Raw genomic sequence first — 18,513 nt, forward strand, 5'->3', positions numbered from 1 at the left:
AACTGGGGCATAGATTTGCATCTAGAGATACCCCAAAACAACAGGGAGCTGGTGAAAAGGTGGAGGAGGTTGGAATTGGGGAAGAGGCAGGCGCTAGAAGCAGTAAATGAGTTAAGCAGGCTTTTCAGTTCTCATGAATACATGAAGTTTTGTCACAGCAATCCATTATCCCCCATGGAAAGGTTTCCCAACATCTTGAATCAGAACAAAAATGTTCCCACGTACTGAAAGCTCTGACCGATGAGCCGCTGGGCACTCAGAGTATTTTAGAAAAAAAACAGTGGACAGACTGGAAGAAAATCAGATTGTTTTTTCAGTGCCCCAATATAAAATCTCCTGAGATTACACATTTGTCACTGCACGGTCATCACTGGGTTTTGAGAAAAAAAACATGGAAAACACAAACTTCAAATCCCAGCAGCTAGCGCCAGTGCAGATAGCCTAGTCTTATACAGGCACAGAGAGGATTTTAACTTGAAGTTAACCAATTACCTATTAACAGTAAAAAGGCCAAATTAGATCAGGAGTGGGAAATCTCAGAACTATAGTATATTACAGAATGGAGGGTCCTTTGGTGAAACAATACTGGTGTCATTTATCTTTACAAGCTTCGACTTCAGATCCAATTAATCTTTAAGATCATTAGATGTTAGAATAATCTCCATAAAACATGTAAGTACAGTAAAATTTCACTTAAATTTCATGTAATATTTGCAGATTGACTAGATTGATACCTATCCAGAATACAATATTTTAAAATAATATGCAGATCAATTTTTTTCGATACATTAAGCTAGTAATTGAACAGAGTTATTGGAAAATAATTATTATTTAAAAGTACCACGTGCGAGTAATTTGGCATTGTTTCTGCTATTTCAGAGTTATCAATTCCATCTACTATCACACAAGAACTAACTAAGCATACAGTGAAATCCATAAGGCACAGAGTAAAGGTTCATTCTTAATTGCTTCCAATGACATCAGGGGAACCAAACCTCAGAAGTGGCAACAGTATTTAGTACAAACAACCAAGGCTGTCTCTCTTTTTGTGAGAAAATCTTTATTAATTAATAACACTCATCAACATCACCTTCCATGCTGCTTCTAGTTCTCTAAAGTGAGAGACAGGTGGGAAAACAAGTGAAGGAGGTGATAAGGAAGCAAACACTGAAAGCAGAAAATATGAGAAATCATTTGCGATACAAACCGTATGACAAATGAAATAACTTGCATCAGGCATCAAAGAGTTACTGGGCCATCCAAAGATATGATGTTTGGTAGACTGACTTAAGCACATGCTTTAGTTGGAGCAGTTCTACCTGAAACTTTCTAGACATGTTTATAGTTTTGATTTACTTATATTTTACTAATTTGGTCGGGAATTTTATGGTGATGAAAAGAAGTTAATCTGGAGGAGTGTGAACAACAAAATAATGCCGTTCATTGCTGACCCTCAGGGAAGCTGTCCTCAAAAAATTTAAGTCATCCCTGTGGTTTGAGTCTTACATGTTCCCCCTATTGGCTACTGTCAGGCATGGGTTCAAAGGAATTTTTGCCATGCTGTGATATTATTATGCCTGCTGAGCAACAATCACATTGAAGAAACCTCTAATTAACTTTCTAAACATTTTATAGAGAACAAAATAATTGAAAATGTAAGAAAAAAAGGTAGAAGCTAGAATACCATAAATGAACTTTTTTATCCCCCAAAAATTGCTAAAACCTACTATATATTGAAATGGTTATGTGAGAATCACTAAAGATGCATAAAATTAATTTGTTTTAGGGAGAACATCCTGAAGAATTCACAGACCACAAAGTGTGACATTTCAGGATATTTAACCAGAATTAACTTCATTATTACCTTACATTTTCATTGATTTTTCTTACTTGTAGTGGAGGAAACTACATGACTATGGAGAAGTAAATTAAAAACACCAACTTCAGGATCTCCACATAAACCTAATGGTAATTAGATACGTGAAACATTTCACGGATTTAGGAAAATGCATCTATTAATGCATCGCTCAAGCTAACTTGTATTACTCAATGTACTGGAAATGGCTAGAGTTTGAAACATCTGCAAATATCTTTATATATTGTGTAATGCTTGGCACAGAGCTTAGATCTGCAACACAAACAAGCTTTATAGCTTCTTAAGTCCTCACAGTCCATCATTCAAAACAAAACACAATTTCCCAACTGGCAAAAAGAAACTGAGTCAACTTCAAGGTATGCACGTTTGCTCACAATTTTAGCTTTACTTCATGGTTCGTCCAGAGACCCATGTTCTAAAATAAATCTTAAAAATGTTAAAAGCAAACAAAATCAAAACCCTGACCACCCAGCAAAAATAAAATCAGTCTCTCAAGTTAACAGCAAATCTACAAGAAAGATCTCTCTCTCTCCTTTATTTCCCATTTTACTTTCATTCACCATTTTTGATTTTTTTTCTATTGCATTTTTGTTCTCCTTCTTCCTTTCCTCTCCTGGCTTCCTTTTCACTCTATATCACTTTGATTTTCCTCCTGTTATTTCCTTTTCTACCACAGTTGTACTTTCATAAAATTATTTAGAGAAGGCAGCCAATTCTTTTAAAGAGCCACCCTGCTGGCCCTAAGTTCCTGCTTTTTCCCCATAGCCCTGAAAGTGTTTCCTCTTTAAATACAGTATTTATTCTTTTCCCTGTTAAATGTCATAAACCCTGAAGTTATGGTCAGCAAACTTAGGGCATTCACAATTAGCCTTGAAGAAAATTCCCCATAAAGATCAAATGATCTCTGTGAAGAGAAATTTCCTCTGTTCTGTTGTATGTTTTGTCAGACAAACAGTTCAAAAGGATTTCTGGCACCCAGCTGTGATGTCATCAACCTGGCTGATTAATCGCACTGATGAATTCTCAGACCGTAAGCTACAAAGGAAGTATAACCTTTAATTATTTTTAATTTCGCTATACAAGCGCTGTAAATATACGATTAAGATAGAAACTGAACTACCAAAAATAAACATGTTGAAAGAAAAACTTTACTTTCAAAAAGTCATTTGGAGAGCACCCAGCTTGCCAAGTCCCCTATTTCTTTCTGGTTTAATGGGTAAAAGAGTTTGTTGTGCAGTTATATAAAAATAAAAACTCATTCTGGCTTCGTGCAACAAACAGTTTCAGGGCATTTTACAGTTAAGACTGGGTATCTGAAATCTAAGCCCACAATCATGTCTAAGTGCTGGAGGAGTTGGAAATTGTACCTTCTACAGAGGAGGCCAAGCCACAAACAACAGCTTTTGCATTTCAACATTACTGAGTGAAACCTGTCAGTTTCATGGTGTAATAACAATGAATGATAGTTTCACCATAATTACCACTGGAAAATCCACATAATATTGAATCTACATTCACTACCCTTTTTACTATGCATCACACATCAAAACTTGCTGCACAGACTTCTTTCTTCTTTATGTTACCTCAATGTCTTTCCCAAATTATCTTATTACTGTGCCACAGTATTTTGATCTTGAGACTCTGGAAGCAATTTGTCCTATTTTATCAAAGCCATTTATATTTTGATCACACCATTAAATCTTCCCTTGATTGTCTTTTGTCTAAGAGAGCAACTGTAGTTTCATGTAACTAAGGTCCTTCACTGCTGGTGCCAGTCACCTACAAGAATGATGATAGAGCAGCAATGGTTGGAATTTCTGGGAGTAATTCAGAAGATGCAAAATTCAAAGTAAATTATTATCAAAGTACATATATGTCATCATATACAACCCTGAGATTCATTTCCTTGTGGGCATACTCAATAAGTCCATAATAGAATAATAACCATAATAGAATCAATGGAAGACCGCACCATCTGGGCGCTCCACAGTGTGCAAAAGATGACAAACTGTGCAAATACTGAAAGAAAGAAATAATTTAATAAACAATAAATATCAAAAACATGAGATGAAGAGTCCCCGAAAGTGAGGCCACAGGTTGTGGGAACAGTTCAGTGATTGGGCAAGTGAAGTTATCCACTGGTCCAAGAGCCAGTTGGTTGCGGGGTAACAACTGTTCCTAATTCTGGCGGCATGAGTCCTGAGGGTCCTGTGCCTTCTTCCTGAAGGCAGCAGCGAGAAGGGAGCATGGTAAGGATCCCTGATGATGGATGCTGCTTTCCTGCAACAAAGCTCTCTATATAGATCTGCTCAATGGTGAGGAGGGCTTTATCCACCCAAAGAAGAAGAATCATTCTGAAAGAATGAGGCAACCATGGCTGACAAGATAAGTCAAAAACAGCATAAAAGCAAAAGAAAGGTCATACAGTACAGCAAAAATTAGTGGGAAGCTAGAGGATTGGGGAGCTTTTAAAACCAACAGGAGGCAACTAGAAAAGCCATAAGAAGAGAAAAGGTTAAATATGTATGTGAGTTTTTCAGATATATAACGATCAAAAGAGAGGCAAGATTGGACATCAAGCCACTGGAAAATGAGGCTGAGGAGGTATTAACTGTACTGCATTTAATATTTCAGTAATATTTGAGTAATATTGTGAACATTGTTTATGTAATTATGGGTTTATATGTTAAGAAGTATGTGAACATCATATGTGAATATCTCACTAAAGAAATTCTAAGTAGACAAGTTCATCACGTTTTTTTTCCAGTTAGTTTCTGGAGTTACAAAACATATTAATGTGGAGCAAAAAAAACGCAGACAAACTGATTAGGTGTCTTGCATCAGTCTTTTCTGTGGAAAACAGCAGCAACATACCAGAAATTTGAAAATCAGAGGGCAGAAATGCATGCAGATGCTATTACTACAAAGAAAGTGCTTGGGAAACTGAAAGTTCTGAAGGTAGATAAGTCGCCTGGACCAGATGGGCTACACCACAGGGATCACAAATATCACTCTATTCTTTAAAAAAGGAGGGAAGCAAAAGACAGGAAATTATAGGCCAGTTAACCGGACTTCAATGGTTGGCAAGATGTTAGAGTCATTATTAAGGATGAGGTTAAAGGGTACTTGGAGACATACGATAAAATAGCTAGAAGTCAGTATGGTTTCTTTAAGGGGGAATCTTCTATGACAAATCTTTTGGAAATCTTTTGAGAAAATAACAGGGCAGATAGACAAAGAAGAGTCAGAGGATGTTGTGACGCTTTGATTTTAGTTTCTGAGTTCGACATGAGCGCATTCTTCAGGAGGGTGAACCCATGAAAAGTACCTGGCCCAGACAATGTATCTGGCCGAGTACTAAAGACCTGTGCTAATCAGCTGACTGGAGTGATTACTGATACAGTATCTTAAACCTCTTGCTTTGGCAGTCTGAGGTACCCATCTGCTTCAAGCAGGCTTCAATCATACCGGTGCCGAAGAAGAACGTGGTAACCTGCCTCAATGACTATCATCCAGTCGGACTTACATCCACTGTGATGACAAGTTGGTGGTGAAACATATCAACTCCTGCCTGAGGAGTAACTTGGATCCTCGTCACAACGGGTCCACAGCAGATGCCATTTCACTGGCTCTTCATTCAACCCTGGAACATCAGGACAGTGAAGAAGCATCCAGTAGGATGCTCTTCGTTGACCACAGCTCTGCATTCAATGCCATCATTCCCTCAGAACTAATCAAGAAGCTCTAAGACTAAGCCATCAATACCTTCTTGTACAACTGGATTCCCTCACAAGCAGACCCCAGTCAGTTCAGATTGGAAACAACATCTCCTCCGCAATCTCTATCAACACAGGCAGGTGCACCACAGGGCTCTGTGTTTATCCCCCTAACTCTATTTGTTTTATACTGATGATTGTGAGGCTAGGTACAGCTCCAATACCACATTCAAGTTTGTTGATGACACTGCTGTTGTTGGCTGAATCAAAGGCAGTGACAGATCAGCATAGGAAGAAGACTGAAAATCTGGCTGAATAGTTACACAATAACAATCTTTCACTCAACGTCAGGAAAAGCAAAGAGCTGATTATTGACTACAGGAGGAGGAAACTGGAGATCCAAGAGCCAGACCTCATCAGGCGATCAGAGGTAGAGAGGGTTAGTAACTTTAAATTCCTTAGTGTTATCATTTCAGAGGATCTGTCCTGGGTCCAACACCTAAGTGCCATTACAAAGAAGGCATAGCAGTGTACTTTCTTAGAATTTCTCAAAAGATTTGGCATGTCATCTAAAACTTTAAATTTACATAGATGCATGTGGAAAGTATACTAAATGTCATCGTGTGAGTTCTTCTAAGTCCCTTGATAGCTCCCTTGATTATTTCTAACCAAGTGGATTCTGTTATCTCTTCAAGGTCATCTTTTCTCACCAACACCATGTCATTTCCATCAGTACTGCCATACTGCCTCTCATCTTTTCTGAACACGTTGTATTCAGGGATATTAAGGACCCAGCTCTACATTTTCTTACATCATGTTTTTCAACTAGTGCCATTAAAATTTTTTTATTACATACGTATTTATGCCTGCAGCTCACCAGCCTTAGTACACACTATGTATTTACACACATAGAATCCAAACTAGTCTCTGTCTTCCTAAGTTTTTTCTCCTGTTTCCTTTTACTATTCTATATTTCTTCCATTTAGTTCTATCTGATACTCCTGGGTGCACCCTCATCCTCCTTTCAAACTGAATTGGCAGTGGGAAAGCTTCCCAATCACACTAATAAAATTCTCCACAAAGAAAACCCCATTCCTGGTTGCTCTCACTTTCCCATTTCTTTTAGTTTTATTCTTAAATTTTATTTTCACTGTGGTTTGTTCCTGAATTACGAACCTGACACTCATCATACAAGTCTCCTTCCTTTCACTTCTGCTTATCACTACTTTTGTTCTATCTCTTCTCTAGTTGTTTTGACTTCACCTTTTTCCATTGAGTTTGCTTTCTTCCTTCTGTTAATTTCTTATTTTTATCATTTCAACAGCTCCTTTTTACTTTGCAAATGAAGTTAGAATGATCCTTAAGTTGCAAAAGGGATGTGAAAAAGGACTCTTAAAAGAGAATGGGAAAAGAATAATACACAAGAAAGACTGTGGATGTGGGAAATCTGGGGCAACATACAAAGGCACTGAAGGAACTCTGCTAGTCAGGCAGCATTTACAGAAGGAAATAGACTGCTGAAGTTTCAGGTCATAATCCCTCATCTGGACCCACTGAATTCATCCAGCGCTTGCCTGACAGGAAATAGGTAAATAGAGCTTTCAGTTGAGGACAAGGAACAAGTGGCATAAATAAAAAAAAACATTTACAAGCCTATTTCTTCTAAACCTTGATCCAGATTATGACAGGAGATGCTCGGGCAGATTCACCGATTAGTTCACAAAGGTGGCTACAAAGGTGTTAGGGATGTGATCCCCAACAGAGGTCCAGTACTACGATTAAACAACATAAGATCCCTCATTAAATTTGTTGGACCAGATATGACTGCAAGTCATTGATAAAGAATTAAAATTTACCTGGAAACCGACATATAAAAAAATTAAATGCTTGCTGTCAAAAAATAAGGCAAACAGACTCGTCTAGTAAGAATTGTCTCAATGGAATTTCTAAGGGAAATATTCCTATTTTCCATCAGAAATAAATTAGTAATATTTGATTTTCAGACAAAAAGTAGAAAAACAGTCTATTCTACTTTACTTAATTCGCAATTTTTGTTAATATCGCTGGAGGGTTTAAAACATTTTGAGCCAAAACAGTGAGAAACAAAAACATCAGACTCCTATCAAAACACTGAAACACACAGAAATTTAGTCTGCCAAAATCCAAATCAGTTCATAGAACACAACTGTGAAAATTATTCTGCCCCGACCTTTACAAAATTAAAAAACAGAGGAAGCTAGAGAGAGCTAACTGCAGACGAATTACAATTTTACAGATGCTTACTCATCTTTCCAATTTTGACTTTGATTCACAATCCCTCCTCCCTTTCTCCATCCTACCTCTTTGATTCGTTTAACAAGGGCATTTTGATCAAAGGCGACTGCCTCAGCACACTGATGCAGGTGATCCTGGTAGCGTAAACAGAGCTTCAGTACTTGCTGCGAATCTAGCTTCTCCAATTTACTGTTGCTGGCTGTAGTCTGACCACTTAATAACCCTGTAGAAACACAACACAAATTAAGACTATTGCAACTGCTGAGCAAAGCACTGGACTTTCATTCAATTAGTTTACAATTCATCACAATTTTAGGATAAACTATTGAAATAACCTTCCATAAAACAAAAAAGTACACAGTTCCTTAAGGACATACATAAATTTAATATAGGAAAAAGGAACTATTTGGTACAACTCAATAAAATTTATCTCCATCCAGTGACCAAATGCTAGAATCAGATCATCTGCTTGAGAGAGTGAAAAAGCCAGAGGCTACACAATCTGACAAAGTAACAATAAAAAGAGGAAAGATCCTCTTCCATAGTTAATAGGTTTTCAGGCTATAGGTTTTCCTCATCAAATTTAAATAAAGTAACGGAAATAGTGGAATTTGTTCTAGTATTTCTTTCAGGAAGCATGAACTGTTCCTGAGATTTTTGAAATGTCATATTCCAATATTCCAGTGATCAGAACCTCGTTAAATTATTTCAAGAACCAGCAAATCTAATGTACAATGTTTTTAAATACAAGAGTTAACAGCATTGCCAACAGTCAAATATGACAATACATGCTACAGAGCATGTGAAAATTCATACACATCAATAACAACAGAATATACACACTGATATTCAAAGTTCAAAATACATTTATAATCAATGTATACATTATACAATCTTAAGATTCATCTTGCAGCAACTAAAAAAAGAAACCTCAAAAGAACCCATGAAAAGACCATCAAACACTCAACACACAGAGAAAGGGAAAAAAAATCTCGCAAACAATAAAAGTAAGCAAACAGCTTCAGAACCAAAGTTTTAGGAAAGACAAGAAGCCAGGCATATCTGCAGATGGAGCAGACCACAGCCTCAGTTCAGTATGGAGCTGAGTAAACATCGTGGAGCAGCGAGCAGAGTCATAGAGAAGTACAGCACAGAAACAGGCCCTTTGGTCAATCTAGTCTATGCTGAAACTATTTAAGCTGCCTACTCCCATCAACCTGCACCAGGAACACAGCCCTCCATATCCCTACTATCCATGTAGCTTTCCAAACTTCTCTTAAATGGTGGAATTGAGTTCACATGGACCACTTGTGCTAGCAGCTCATTCCACATTCTCACAACCCTGTGAAGAAGTTTCTCCTCATGTTCCTCTTAAACTTCTTACCTTTCACCCTTAAGCCATGACCTCTGGTTGTAGTCCCACCCAGACATAGTGGAAAAAGCTTGCTTGCATTTACCCTATCAATACCCCTCATTATTTTGTATACTTCTTTCAATTCTCCTCTTAATCTTCTCCGTTCTAAAGAATACAGCCCTAGCCTATTCAATCCTTCCTTATAACTCAGGTTCTCCAGACCAATGTACCAAAAGCTTTCTTTATGACCCTCTCTACCTGTGACGCCACTTTCAACAAATTATGAACTTGTATTCCCAGATTCCTTTCTTCTCCCACACTTTTCAGTCCCCTACCGTTCTCTGTGTAAGACCTACCCTGGTTGGACTTAACGAAGTGCAAAACCTCACACTTGTCTGTATTAAATTGCCATTTTTCCAGCTGATGCAGATTCCTCTGCAAGTTATGATAGCCTTCCTCAATGTCCACTACACCACCAATCTTGATGTCATTCCCAAATTTGCTGATCCAGTTAACCATATTATCATGCATATCATTAATATAAATGACAAACAACAATGGACCCAGCATCAATCCCTGCGGCACACCACTAGTCACAGCCTCCAGTCAGAGAGGCAACCATCTACTACCACTCTCTGGCTTCTCCCACAAAACCAATGTCTAATCCAATTTACTACCTCATCCTAAATGCCGAGCGACTGAACCTTCTTGACCAGCCCCCTGTATGGGACCTTGTCAAATCCCTTACTAAATTCCATGTAGACACCATCCACCAAACTTTGCCTCGCCACCAGTCCAGACACCCTGACCTTTTCAATCTGGCCCAGCATTTAAGTTGTTCAAACATCGGGTCATTCCTTGCTCTCATACCGCTCTGGGCCTGAACCCTGCCATCACGATTCAGCCCGTTCTCAACCTTTCCAATTTGGCTCGGTGTTTAAATCAATCAGATATCGGGAATTTCCTCGCTCTCGGGGGACATGCCGACTCTGCCTCGACTCTGCTTCCACTTCTCCCAACCATGCCTTCCCTGCACCTCCACCATCACCACCGCTCGCTTCTCCATTGTTAGCAGTGACTGCTATTAATAAAGTGTTATTAGTAAGATATTCAGAAGTTCTCTTTTATTCATGAATAGAGTCTAAAGTGTGGAGTAATTATGTAATTATCATTTGATATTAACAGAAGAAAATTAAAAAGAAACATTTCTAAACTGTTGCAAGCTTATTATGTGGGGCAATTCCCTGTAGAATATTTTTCACCCTTAAAATACCTACAATGTACTACTGTTGATCAGTTGCTTCACAGTACACAAGATTACAGAAAGGGATTCATCAGCAATAATATATATTTCTGAATTATTGGCCATATATTTCATTCTTTCAGGTATGCTGAATGGAACCTCAGTAATTATTATCAAATGCTGCTTTATTTCTCACTAGCATCAAACACATTAACAGGTGAGGTCACATGATACAATAATACAAAACATATGAAAATCACTATGAATATTAAAATATTCTACATATGTGCCACAAGGGTATATTATAACTCTGAGTATTGCTTTGGAATGTTAAAAATGTACCTCAAATGGTGCCCCAAAACCCCGTGTATTCCCAGCAATTAGGCTTAAGAACAGAATTAAGCCTTTAAACCCATTGAGTCTGCCCCATCATTCGATCACAGCTGATCTATTTTCTCTCAACTTCATTCTCCTAACTCTCCCCATAATCTTTGACACTCATACTAACCAAGAACCTAACAAACTCTGCTTTAAACGTACTCAATCACTTGGGCTCCACAGGTGCCTGTGGCTATGAATTCCAGAGATTTACCATGCTCTGGCTAAAGAAACTCCTCTTCATCTCTGTTCTAAGGGAACCTCTTCCTATTCTGAGGCTGTGCCCTCTGGTCTTAGACTTTCCCACTTTTGGAAACATCCTCTCCACATACACTCTATTCAGGCCTTTCAATATTCAATAGGGTTCAATGAGATCTCCCTCAGTCTTCTAAACTCCAGTGAGTAGAGCCCAGAGCCATCAAACACTCCTCAAATGTTGGGGATGAGAGATAGTATCACCGCAAAATACTGAATCATACTCAATTAGTATAACAGTTCCATTTTATTTCAGTAAGCTTTATAACAGCAAGCGCACAAAGGTCATTATCAACTGGAGGTGGAGGTGGGAAGGGCCAGGAGAAAGATCTTCTGTTTCTACTCCAGCCACTGTCCAGAAAGGAGAACCTAATTCTTGCAGCTCTTCACTTGCCAATGTTGCCATCCACTGCCATTTGTGACAGGGTAGCCTCAGAATAGAGGGACGTCCCTTTAGAACAGAGTTTTTTTTATTACTAATTTTTTATTGCAACACCAACAAATTACATTCAATACAACCAACTGCCAATTACATTTTGACAGTTTAACCCAGCTACCCTCCACCAACCAACTGAATAGTAGTGCATACACAGAAAAAGCATTCCTATTTTAACAAAAGATCTTTTATGTTAGATATCAAATTTGTCCACATTAAGACTGTGTTTGGTCGTGCATCATTTACTCTTGCTGATGAAAGTTCCAGGTAAGAAATGTCCAAAAAGCTCCAAAGCCAGTGAATATTTGAAATATCATGGGGGGGTTTCCAACACTGAACTACAATCTCCTTAGCTGCAGTCAGGCCTGCCAGCCAGACTTTGCGTGTTTTTTCCCTAAGGGAAAGGTGGGAGTCATCATTTAGAAGATGTACAGCGGGGCCCATTGGTAATTGTACTCCCGTTAGTTCTGTAAGAGTACTGATAACCTTCCCCCACAAACCAAAAACCCCTGGACATTCCCATACAACATGTACAAAAGAGCCCCCTTTAGAACAGAGTTGAGGAATACTTTCTTTAGCCAGAGGGTGGTGAATCATCGCAGGCCAAGTCATTGTGTATACTTAAGGTGGAAGTTGACAGGTTCTTGATTAATCAGAGTGTTTAAGGGCACAGGGAGAAGGCAGGAGAATGGGGTTGAGAAGGGATAATTAATCAAACAAGATGGAATGGCCTGATTCTGCTCCCATGTCTTATGGTATGTTACAGCATTAATGAAATTCTCAGTGTTCAAAGACATCTGACACCTTGCTTCATAAACCTACAGTATAAATTAAGTTTCCAGTGCTCTGAAGCCGGTGCTTTAGGGACTGCATGACAGAACAGTACGTTATGGCTGGTGTTCAGCAGCACATCACAAACTCTCTGCACTAATTTCAAACTAATAATCATAGAAAAGTTGCAACAGTGGAGGCCATACATCCAATCACACTTATGCTGATCAAAAGCAAATTCTCATTGTCATCCTAACACCATCTTCCTTTCAGGCAATGAGTTCCAGATCCCTTGCCATTTGCTCGTCAGCTAAAAGAGTGTAGACTGGAGGCCTATGTTTCACGAAGCAGAGCCAATTCAGTTTTTTTTTTTGCAACATAACAAGTCTTACCATGTATGACAGAGCTTTAACAACTTAGGTTTTGAAAAATATTAAGATAATGCAATTGCCTTTTTTAAAAAAATGCAATCCTAACCATTTCAGGATTTCCTGACCCACTAAAAGTGGCAAAAATATACAAGGTCAAATTACTTGTTTGTAGCCTTCAGGTTCCTGCTAGGATTTACAGTTCTGTGAATTAGTGAAGGATTCAGAAACAACCCATTAGCTTGGCTTGATATGAAATACATTTGGTGCTGGAAATGTGGCAGCTGAATTTTAAGTAATCTATTACATAGCTGGAGTAATCATTTCTCTAACTATGAGGGCAGAGTGTACGTTTATTTTTCTGCTTGCCTTTCCAGGATTGACCTTGAAACTTTAGAACATGAATACAGTACATATTGCTCACCAAGTCAAGCTTCTGTTGGAATTGAACTGATTGCCCAGAGAATACAGGCAAAATATTTTTGAGGAAGCAGACTAAATTGTTTAATCTGTTGAGAGCTGTCAACCAGTAAGCAAGGCACATCAGTAATTGTACTTTTTGCCTTCGAAACATGAGAATTGCTTCCACCATCCAAACGGCATGCCTTAAATCTTTTGAATTTGTTTTGACTGATAGTTTTGTGCCCAAATTTTGCTAGTGCTTCAGATTATGTCATTAGTACTTCAGTTTGTGATTTGACCTTTAGCTTCATGCCATATAAAGTACACATAAACTGGAATTACCTGTTCATCACACATACAAGCACTTTGACCCAGCACATCCATGCTAACAGTGTACACTAATCCCATCTGCCCTTATTAGAACTGCATATTTCTACACCTTGCCTATTTAAGTGTCTGCCTAAATGCCTCTTAAGCATACCGACTGTATCTGACTCTACTACTTCCTCTGGCAGTACATTCCAGTTATCAACCACTCACTGTGTAAAAAAAACTTTACCCCCACATGCTCTTTAAAACTCCTTCCTCTCACCTCAAATCTATACCCTCTTGTTTTTAATAACCCTACCAAGGGGGGAAAAAAAGATTCTCATAATCTACCCAATTATTCCTCTTTTGTACTCCTCTTTGGTCATTACTCAGCCTCCTTCCCTCCAGGGAAAGAAACCCAGCTGATCCAATCTCTCCCCCTAAATAAAGTCCTCTAATACAGGCAACAGTGGATCTCCTTTGCACTCTCACATTCTTCCTATGGCATGGCAATCAGAACTACATACACTACTCCAACTGTGACTGCTCCAGCATTTACAGTACATTAATTAATATTTTGATTTATATACTAAACAGAAAATGCTGAAACTTTTCAGTAGATTGAAAAACCTGTGAGTACAGAACACTGCATTTGCTGAAATCTGGAATAAAAGAAAATACTTGAAATACCTAGCAGATATCAGACAGCACTTGTGGAGACAATAAAAAACTGAACTGTTGTCAAAGAGGACGATCTCAGTGGAACTATTCCAATTTGTTCTCATCCTACAGAAATGATTGCTTCCTGCCTTGACTCTATTCTTTCTCCCCAGCCCAGTTTCTTATCACCACTGATAGCTTCTCCCTTTGCTGTTAATTTCCAGTCTCCTGTCACTTTTACATGGCCTAGCTCTGTATCTTCTTTTCCCCCTTCTGATTTCTCCATCTCCATCTCAGGGATTGGGTTACAAATATCCATTACAAATCCAACATTCCCACTGCCATCTTGTCTACATCACTTCACAAGCTGCCCTCTGTAACCATTACACTCCATTCTCCTGGTTCCTCTGGTCCCACCTGCAGCAATATCACTGAGAGGGCTTCAATTTTCCTCAGTTATGGTGGTTGTCCCTCCATCATAACTGACAGACCTCTAACTTCATCTAGCTCTCACCTCCCACCAGCCACTCAAACTAGTGATAGATTCCACCCAACAAGCCTCATATTCATTAGATCATCTTCAGCAATCTCCACACCTTAAATAACTTGCCACCAGTTGCCAAGAATAGTAATGTTAAAAAAAATGCAGAACACACTATAGACAAGACTCCAACAAAACCTGCTTCCCTAGTACCCAAACAACACATACAATACAGCAGACTGTTGCAGACCTTATGTATTGTGACTAGATTTAGATACAACTACAAAGGCAAAAGTAGACAAAAATATCTTTTTGAAAGTCACAAAATTTAAACAAAGAATTACTGCAAGCTTTCAGAAGCCAACTAACAGAATGAGAAATTGAGTAAGTAACACACACAAAATGCTGGAGGAACTCAGCAGGCCAAGCAGCATCTATGGAAAAGAATATACTCGACGCAGGCCAGGCAGCATCTGTGGAAAAGAGTACAATGGATGTTTTGGGCCAAGATCCTTTATCAGTCCCGATGAAGGGTCTCGGCCTGAAACATTGACTATATTCTTTTCTATGGATGCTGCCTGGCCTGCTGAGTTCCTCCAATATTTTGTGTGTGTTGCTTGGATTTCCAGCATCTGCAAATTTTCTCTTGTTTAAAAAAGTGACTATGCCATTTTAATTTTAAGTACAAGACAAAGATAAACAAGACTAACTTTCAATAAAAGAAACACAAAGCTAAAAATCTTAAAACAAATGATTACATTGTGCTCTTTATGTATATTTAGACAGATGCCCAAGCACAACATTGTTTTCTTAATTTCAATGCATTATGCATGCCTTGTGGGATCTTAACCTTTCACCCTTGAAGTGATTTGTTCATTAATATACTGAACACAAACAGCAGTGTTTTTCATTCTTGTCAATAAAGAATGTTTGTATGTACAGACTTATTGGAATAAGAAATCTTTCATTCAGTCAAGTCTGATTTCAATTCATTAGTATTTGCTAATGCTTTCCACAGACAAACAAAAGACCATTTTTACATTATAAGCTTATCCAAATCATTTTCATTCCATCCTTTTTTAGTCAGCAACAAGGTCACATTGCATTGTACTGTAAACAGGAGCTGAACATTTAGGTATTTATGGGCTAAAGTTATTACTGAATCACACTTTATACCTCACATTTAAAAATGTCTTCAGGTTAATACTAGAAATATGCGATTTCTCTCCCTCCCCCCTCAATGCTACTGGAGGATGGTGCCAGAGCACGATTTAATCAACACGGTTTGTGGATTGTAGGCTCTAATTCACATTTATGATGTACTCTAGTTTTTCTGGTCACTCCTTTTCTTGCTGCTGGTTTGGGCGATTTTGAATTGAGGCAGCTGGCAGATAATGAACACTGAGCTGAACTGAAATATGCCTTTTGAGTATGTGTTTTATATCCTGTGTTTTCGCTAGTTTTTGTTTTGTTGCCGTTTGCACGACTTGTTTTGTTTTTCGTGTGGGGGTTTTGATGATTTTTTTTTCCATTGAACTGGCTCCATGGTTGTTCTTTGTTTCATGGCTGTCTGTGGGGAAGATGAATCTCAGATTTGTACACTGTGTACATAAATATACTTGGAATCTTGAATCTACTTCCATCCTTGCCTGCACCGTCTACTCACCTGTAATCACATGCATACTAAAAATAGCAGATTTAAAAAACAAACCAGCCAGATATTGATACACTGTATTAAGCCAAGGTGATTCTCAGAAAAAAATGCTCATCTGGGTTTGCCTTTAGTAAAAAAATATAAATGCAGTGTAATTCAAAATGAAGCAATTAATTCACATAATAAAAAGTAAAGTATCTGTGTGTTCAATGTACTATATGTTTATTTTCTTTTATTAAAAACAAACCCAGATCAACATTAATTATCCACCGATACTAAAAATTATCTTGAACCAATAAAAGGCCACACACAAAATGCTGGAGGAACTCAGCAGGTCAAGCAGCATCTATGGAAATGAGTTCTGAGGAAGGGTCTTGGCCTGAAACACTGACTGTACTCTTTTCCATAGATGCTGCCTAACCTGCTGAGTTCCTCCAGCATTTTGTGTGTGTGGCTCTGGATTTCCAGCATTTATAGATTTTTTCATAACTGTGAATAAAAGGCAGAGATTTTTTTTTACACAGAGAACTAGCAAAGGTGACTTGAGACAAAACAAGGGCTCAAAAAAAGGAATTATGAAACTTGCAAGGGTTGTCGAAATCAGAGCAAATATTTTACTACAATGAAAGGAAAACAGGCTGCCCTTAAACATTATAGGCATTTTTAAATAACCAATAATGTCCATTTAAATGTAATTATAGAAATCAAGTGTGCTAAACTTTGTATTTATATTATAGCAAAAATAGAGGATGTTAAAGAAAATATTGCAAAGAAAATAACATTGAACCTGGGATGGTATCAAAACTGGCAAATGTCAAAAACAGTAAAGCTAAAGGGTGACAAATTCCCAGAAGTGACAAGGCATGGACTGAAGAATAAGGTCTAAAAATGAAACCGATCTTTCAGGAATGATGTCAAGAAACACTTCAAATAAGAAAGATATGAATCATGTGGAACATTCCTCTACAATTAGCAAATGGTCAACTATTAATTTACAACCTAACACAGACAAGCTTTATCAATAGAAACTGGCAAGAAATGTGGACAGTAAATTTAGATGACACCATGACCTTATTGAGAATGAGCTTGAGGGATTAATTTTCCTGTAAATGACAGCTGTAAGTTTACCTAATGGAAGTGAATTTAAACTGCCAGGGTCAGATAGTCTATCAAGACCTATACTCACATAGCAAGTGGAAGATTCTGATCTTAGCCTGCCTTTGGTGAAGAGAGCCATCATGTCCACAGTAAGTTTGCTGCTGCTGCAGCACCTTGGGAGTGAAGCGTCTTTTTAAAGTGATGCTACATGAGGCACCACTTGCAAGCAGAGGAAATCTTCATCGAACATAGAATAGTACAGCACAGTACAGGCCCTTTGGCCCACAATGTTGTGCCGACCCTCAAACCCTACCTCCCATATAAGCCCCCACCTTAAATTCCTCCATATACCTGTCCAGTAGTCTCTTAAACTTCACTAGTGTATCTGCCTCCACCACTGACTCAGGCAGTGTATTCCACGCACCAACCACTCTCTGAGTAAAAAACTTTCCTCTAATATCTCCTTTGAACTTCCCACCCCTTAGCTTAAAGCCATGTCCTCTTGTATTGAGCAGTGGTGCCCTGGGGAAGAGGCGCTGGCTATCCACTCTATCTATTCCTCTTATTATCTTGTACACCTCTATCATGTCTCCTCTCATCCTCCTTCTCTCCAAAGAGTAAAGCCCTAGCTCCCTTAATCTCTGATCATAATGCATACTTTCTAAACCAGGCAGCATCCTGCTACAGGATTTTCCTCACAGCAAGGTCACAGTGGCTGTATGACATGTGCCACTGCTCACATTCTTGGCCTCTTTCTGTTAATACAAATTGGCTATCTTAGGTTTCAAATTAATAATTGACCAGTTGTTCTTTGTGGAAGAGTGTTCCATACAACTTGCACCATTTTAGTTTCAAGCATTTCCTGTAGCCTGGTCACTACTAGTAAACTTGGCTGAGCTACATTCAGAGCTCTGACCAGGTAGCAAATGAGAGAGCTTTCAAAAAAAAATAGAGGAATTTAAATATATTGCCTGCTCAGAATTTGTGTGGAATAGCAAGTATTCAAATACACAAAATAATCTGCAGATGCTGGGGTCAAAACAACACTCACAATACGCTGGAGGAACTCAGCGGGTCAGGCAGCATCCGTGGAAACGATCAGTCAATGTTTTGGGCCAGAACTCTTCGTCAGGACTCAAGATTTTTTCTTTTTATTTTGAGTTTGAAATTCAAATTTAATTGTTTCTTTCTAGACAAAATAGATTGGAGAAAAAGTCCAGAGTGGGTAGATCAGAATC

The 18,513-nt window shown here is 38.4% G+C and overlaps 1 protein-coding gene across 1 annotated transcript in view; it reads right to left on the bottom strand.

Moving 5' to 3' along the window:
- borcs5 (BLOC-1 related complex subunit 5) overlaps positions 1 to 18,513 on the bottom strand; it is a 77,632-nt gene that overhangs the window by 22,361 nt on the left and 36,758 nt on the right. The window contains exon 4 of the mRNA XM_072267651.1: positions 7,932 to 8,089. Within this exon, the coding sequence (XP_072123752.1) occupies positions 7,932 to 8,089 (158 nt within the window). The remainder of the gene's footprint in view (positions 1 to 7,931; positions 8,090 to 18,513) is intronic.

This window comes from Mobula birostris, chromosome 9, assembly GCF_030028105.1.
Source record: "Mobula birostris isolate sMobBir1 chromosome 9, sMobBir1.hap1, whole genome shotgun sequence".
NCBI lineage: Eukaryota > Metazoa > Chordata > Chondrichthyes > Myliobatiformes > Myliobatidae > Mobula > Mobula birostris.